This window comes from Lolium rigidum, chromosome 3 (assembly GCF_022539505.1).
Source record: "Lolium rigidum isolate FL_2022 chromosome 3, APGP_CSIRO_Lrig_0.1, whole genome shotgun sequence".
NCBI lineage: Eukaryota > Viridiplantae > Streptophyta > Magnoliopsida > Poales > Poaceae > Lolium > Lolium rigidum.
In genome coordinates this window covers 15,700,439-15,706,489 of record NC_061510.1, presented here as the reverse complement: position 1 = coordinate 15,706,489, position 6,051 = coordinate 15,700,439, and the positions used below count along the sequence as shown (strand labels likewise).

At 40.3% G+C, this 6,051-nt stretch overlaps 1 protein-coding gene across 1 annotated transcript; it reads left to right on the top strand.

The window, feature by feature from the left end:
- The first annotated feature begins 3,523 nt into the window (after positions 1–3,523).
- On the top strand, positions 3,524–4,983 carry LOC124694765 (DNA-directed RNA polymerases II, IV and V subunit 9A-like). The gene is made up of 4 exons (XM_047227716.1): positions 3,524–3,552; positions 3,661–3,736; positions 4,179–4,337; positions 4,885–4,983. Exons 1-4 carry the CDS (start codon positions 3,524–3,526, stop codon positions 4,963–4,965), a joined length of 345 nt encoding a protein of 114 aa, XP_047083672.1. The 3' UTR covers positions 4,966–4,983.
- Positions 4,984–6,051: the final 1,068 nt, after the last annotated feature.

Below are 6,051 nucleotides of genomic sequence, written 5' to 3'. Positions count from 1 at the left end.
TTGTTCATAAAATGACATAGTTGGTCTATTGTTGTCGAATGCATGTCATGCCCCTGTCCGTGTTATGAGTTAGTACAGATTACTTTTTAGGTAAGTGAGTTAGCATAGTAGATAGTAGTACTCCTTGAGAAAAATGGTAAAGTACATGCAATTTACAACTAGGACCAACGGGCTTAGTCTGGGACGTATACGTTCCAATGGACCACTTAGACGCAGCCCACAAATACGAGCCCACCAAAAAATGGGCTGGATTAGAAAGAACGAAAGAATAGAATAGAAAGAATTCTAGAGGCGAGGCGAGACGAGGATGGAAATAGATGAAATCGCATGGTTGTGTTGGTCGACTGAGACCTAACAATTTCTCAGTCGACCGTGACTTAGGCACGCCCTAATAGTAAAGATAGTCACATATTCATTTGGGACATTTTATAATTTATCACACTTTTCTATGATCCTCTATTATTTGCCACAAAAAAGGTGGCAAGTTATAAAATGCCTGATTCGTCTAGAGTCCGATGCTGATTGGACGGGGTGTATTCGATGACATGGCTAGTTATCGGACCCACTATTGGGCCTCAAGTTGTGTGTCATTTTGCATAATAACCACCAATACTATTTTCCTTCGAAACAGAGGTTATCCTCAACTCTCCACATAATACAACTAAAATAGAATCACCGCCGTCTAGCTGCTCCATGCAGGCGTGCACTTCCCTTAAGTCCAAGGAAAACCAATGGGTGCCTGGTTGAATACAAAGGAAAATAAAGTTTTAAAGCACTCGTATAAATATGATACATCCATTTACAAAAATTATATAACATAACCGTTGTATTTGGAGAGAGCCGCATCCTAGTCTTTCCTTCTGCCAAACTGATTACAAAATCTACCACGGTCCACATGGTAGACTTAGAGATGCAAAGTACGTCACCATATAGCCCTTCGAGGCTTCGACACTAGTTAAATTAGTGAGGGTCCGAGGAAAGCCCTAAGGGCATGCATGGGTAGTCCAACATGGCATGAAGATAAAAACGACTATTTGAAGCTCGGGCTAGGCATTAGTGTCATACATAATTAAAGATTTACGGTGATGATAATATCAAAACCGCACTCCAAGTTGTGTGCGGGAGTTGCCATGTGGGATGTGTAATTGTGTACGCTAGTTTATGTGATTTATTGATGAGGAGTAGAATTTTGGTTGTGTGATACATCTTGTCCAAAAAATTGTGGTTCATAAGAAAAAAATCGCAAAGTTGGGGTTTTACGTGACTTATTTAAACAAAAAGGAACGAGACCTCCGGCCTATGCACAAACAAGCACACAACTCTTTATTTGAACTTTCTAAAACTCATAGTTTATATAACTCATGGATCGCTCAGGGTAGCCACAAAATATCAGCTACCGACAGGTAAATACCATGTATAGCTTATGCAACATCTGATCTATTAGAATGCTGTTAGCCAGAACTAATTAAAGAAAATCCATCCGACGTTTTCTAGACAGCTACATCCAGTATCCACATAATCTCGCTTCCCCTTCAAGATCTTAACCCAACAAGTAGTCTTGTGAATGACCTGTAAATAATTTTTTTTAGTCTTGTTAAAAACCAAGTGTTCCTTTTGGTTCCAACTGGAGTATAACAAAGCAAAGACACCACACGAATGAGCGTCTTATTAATTTTGTCAACTACAAGAAACCAATTCCAAAGTAAATTCATGGTATTGGTTGGTGGTGTGGTAGATTAAACGTAATTCCATTATCCTCCAAACAAGACCAGAAAAGGACAAGCATGAACAAGTGATGAATAGATTTTTCCATGTGGCAGAAAACACATTTATTACATCCATTCCACTTGCGCCTTTTAGATTATATTTAATTAATATATTTTATAAAGAAACCACATAAAGATCATAATCTTTAATAGCACTTTAAGCTTCCACATATACTTGTAAAGAAATCTAGTGTGACCATTCCATAAGTATGCATACATATATTTGACCATATAATATATATTTAAATGATACTAACACTTACTACAAATGATAAAAGAAGCGAGAGACTAGGCTTTCTTTAGATCGAAAGTGCCCAAGTAAGGGGAGCTCCGCCGGGACAAAGGGAGCCATCGCTGGAGCTCCACTGTCCAATGCCACCGGTGAGGCATGTGTCAACAGAAGGAAACAAAAAGTAGGGGTTCTAACCATTACACCGTGGCAATAGGTTACAACTAGTTTCTGAAGTAAAATGTTAGGGAAATTGCATGCTGCTAGCGACAACCGATGACAAAAAGTTTGTAAAATTATGGATGCTAATTTTATAGACGGACGGAATAAAATAATTCCCGCTCTTTAAGAAATGAAATGGATAAGTTTAATTATTTAAAAAGGATATTAAGAAAAGAAAAAAAGCACACTTGAAACTGATAGAACAGAGAGACCCTGAAACTGACGGAACAGAGAGTGACATAATTAATTGTCTAAAAAAATCCAGCACGATTTAATCCTCCATAGGCTTTTTACTTTATTTAGAGGGAAGTCCACTTTACCCTTTCAAACTTGTCTCAAGGTTCAGTTTGCAACCCTGAAGTTTAATTTGGTTCAAGTTTCAACCTCGAACTTTAGAATCCGGTCAGAATCACTACTGGAATTTCAGGGAATTGTGACGGTGAATACACCCCTTTCACTATTTTTGCAACCTCTGCGGATATTTTTCATGTACGAAAAATTAACGCCTGAGTTAAAAAATATAACCGTATACGTATGTACCTCCTCGTACAAGCATGCTAGGGCTGGTATACACAAATCAACAAATGCACATTGTATGTTCTCACTCAACAAGAGCATAATCTTTTCTCGTACAGTCGTACCTTACATGTGAGATCTCAATACATGTACGAGTATGTTTAGTTAAAATACTGAAGAAACCTAACTGATGTGTCTATAAACTTGGTTTAAACCAGTTAAACGGTGAAAGAGGTGTATTCCAAACAACTTAAAGTTTAGGGGTGAAACTAGAACCAAGTAAAAGTTGAGGGTTGTAAACTAAACTTTAGAACAAATTTATGGGGGTAAATTGGACTTCTAAAACCTGAACACGATTCAGGCCCGAGCACTCTAACATGGGGAGATCCAAGTTCGAGCAACTGCGATGCTACATCATGATATGCTAGTAGATTTTTTGTTATGTAGCGTTTGAGACAGAGACAATACCGGGGGCTATATCTGGCACGATAATTGTAATGTAACTCCATCGGAAAGGACACTTCCTAAATGAGGATAACGCTCCGAGACAAACGCTACAAAAAAAAGTTACGGAGTAGATTTTTTAAAAAGGTAATAGGATAAGATCATACTGACCTTCCATACAATCATTTTTTTTTCAAAATCGACACCCTAACACAACGGAACGGATATATCCTCAAACTGACCCACGTTCCGTTCCGTCCGTATATAAAGCCCGAGCCCGCAAGCCGCCCACACCACAGCCCACAGGACATCACACCACGGCAGCAAGAAAACCGCCGCCGCCGCCATGAGCGCCATGAAGTTCTGCCGCGACTGGTACGCGTGTGCCTCCTTCCTCCCGATAGCTCCTTCCCCACTTCTCCTCATTCCTATGGCTGCTGATGGTGGCCGGAACTGATTAACTAAAACTAAAATCGTTGGCAGCAACAACATTCTGTACCCCAAGGAGGAGAAGGACAAGCGCGTGCTCCTCTTCGCCTGCCGCAACTGCGAGCACCAGGTAACGCACGCTACTCCCTCCCCGTACGCAATGCCGCCGCGATCTGTTCGTTCCGGGGTTCTTAAATCGCCCCCAATTCCTAGGGTTTTCGTCCCCTGTTAGTCATGGCTTCGGCGATTGTTGCGGCTCAATCTGCGCTCGCAGCTGTCATGTTTGCCGAATGCCGGCTGACCGACCCCTGTCCGGGGCCTTTAACTCAAGTAATCATGTAAGACAAATTAACTCAAGTAATCATGTAAGACAAATAGCAATGAGCTGAGCCACATTTTTATCTTTATTTGTTTCTGATAAGCTTCTTGTTTGTTTCTTCTCTAACTGACAGCCACGACATCGTCAACCTTCATTTACTATTTGTTGATCTAAAGATATAATCCAACTAAAATGTGTGAAAACATGGCCTGCCCAAAACTATAATTCCTGCTTGCTTGTTGGCTTCAATCAGGAGGTCGCCGACAACACCTGCGTCTACCGCAACGAGGTGCAGCACGCCGCCGCGGAGCGGACGCAGGTCCTGCAGGATGTGACCTCCGACCCCACTCTGCCCCGGACCAAGTACGTCCGCTGCGCTGCCTGTGGCCACGGCGAGTCTGTTTTCTTCCAGGTTCATGCCAACAACCTATTTTATTTGTTTGTTTGGCTTGAGATAAGTACTATGCAGAAAATTTATTCATTTCCTTTGTTTCACTTGAATGAAATATCCGACATGGCAGTGCACATTACCTGCACCTTGTTAATTATAGTTGCTGTTACGTACCAAGATTTTGTCTGAAATAACTTTTGTTGAGGCTTGCATCTATACTTTGGGATCCGTTGTATTGCCGGCCCCATTGTGGGCAGTCCAAACAGCCCCGCCTTAAGTTGTAAAGTTGATAGTATATGTTTATTTATGCAACAGAGGATATCTTTTATGTATTATTCCTAACTGATTAATTATGGGAATGCAGCACTCTTTATGTACTCTTTAGAACAAATGCAACTTGACAATTCTTGCATAACGAACTTGGCTGTGGGTTATTTCCCTGTGTTTATGGTAGACCTATGTCCACCTATGAAACTTGAATGTTTTGAGTTGAGTTACATGAGGTCCTTTTAAAAAATTCGACATCGGAAGACGGATCTTAACATCTCGCTATATTTATAATGTGCAGGCCGCATCAAGAGGGGAGGAATTGATGACTCTGTTCTTCGTGTGCTGCAACCCCTCCTGCGGTAACCGGTGGAGAGAATGAACGATTCGCATCTCCTGCAGAGGCTACGGAACCGAACCATATGTCCTTAACCCATCGTGCTCCAGAATTAGTTATTGATAGCTGTCTTGTTAGAGTACAAGAACTGGACTTGTCAAACATATCTGGTGGATTGTGTAATTTCTCGGAACCATGTTTTTGCAGATCTTTATGTCCCCTAATCACGTTTGATAGGTTGCTTCTAGCCTATCAATTGTTAATTTCCTCTACACCATGTTTGATGTCTCCTACGAAGTGTATATGAGCTGTGAGACCATTGAGGCCGTGAGCTAGCTGTACCATACTATTAAACTAGATCATTATAGCGCGCTTTGCTGCGCCCGTCCCATTTGATAAAGAATAATGTTCATTTTGACAATAAAGTGGTAGGAATTTCAGCAAAAGGAATTTCAGCAAACAAACACAGGCAAGACATTATCTAATGTGTATATCAATTTTCACTTTGAAAGAACAATACGAACTCATATACATAGCAAAATTGCTTCATGGAATACTTGATGCATTGAAATGGTGGGTATAATAGTCTATTGTATCATGTTGAACAGAATGGACCTTAAGATTGTTGTTATCAAATCTGATGAAAATCTTGTTTGAACGCAAAATATATTTTGCCTACAACCTTTAATGAAACAAAAAAAAAAAAACACAAGATATAAAGCAAATTAACAAAAAAAAATTGAGTGCTCCAGCAAAAACTTTCAAGCAGCCATGCGCTCCATCTATGTTTAATTGGTCTTGCAATGCATCAGCGGCAGCTCGATCATCAGAACTGACCAAAATATCTCCATAAGCGTCGACTCGATCATGAATGCCAAATGTGTGTTGAACAGATTATTTGCGGCCAAGACGCCAAGTTGATACCTAATTTGTCATTCAAACGTAAAGACGTAAGTGACGATTTTTACTTTTGTTACCCATAAACATTTGGATTAGAAGTCTGCAGGGTGAATCTCGACTGGGAGCATCAATTATATACAAATTTGAAGACAATATGAGATTTGATTGCAGACCAAAATATGTGAACTATAAAAGTCATGCAAAAACATCAACATTGTTAAAGGAAGGGAA

Coding starts and splice junctions, on each gene's coding strand:
- LOC124694765 (XM_047227716.1), top strand. CDS start 3,524: ATGAGCGCCATGAAGTTCTGCCGCGACTG. Junction 3,553..3,660: donor ATGAAGTTCTGCCGCGACTG/GTACGCGTGTGC, acceptor AATCGTTGGCAG/CAACAACATTCTGTACCCCA. Junction 4,338..4,884: donor GCGAGTCTGTTTTCTTCCAG/GTTCATGCCAAC, acceptor TATAATGTGCAG/GCCGCATCAAGAGGGGAGGA.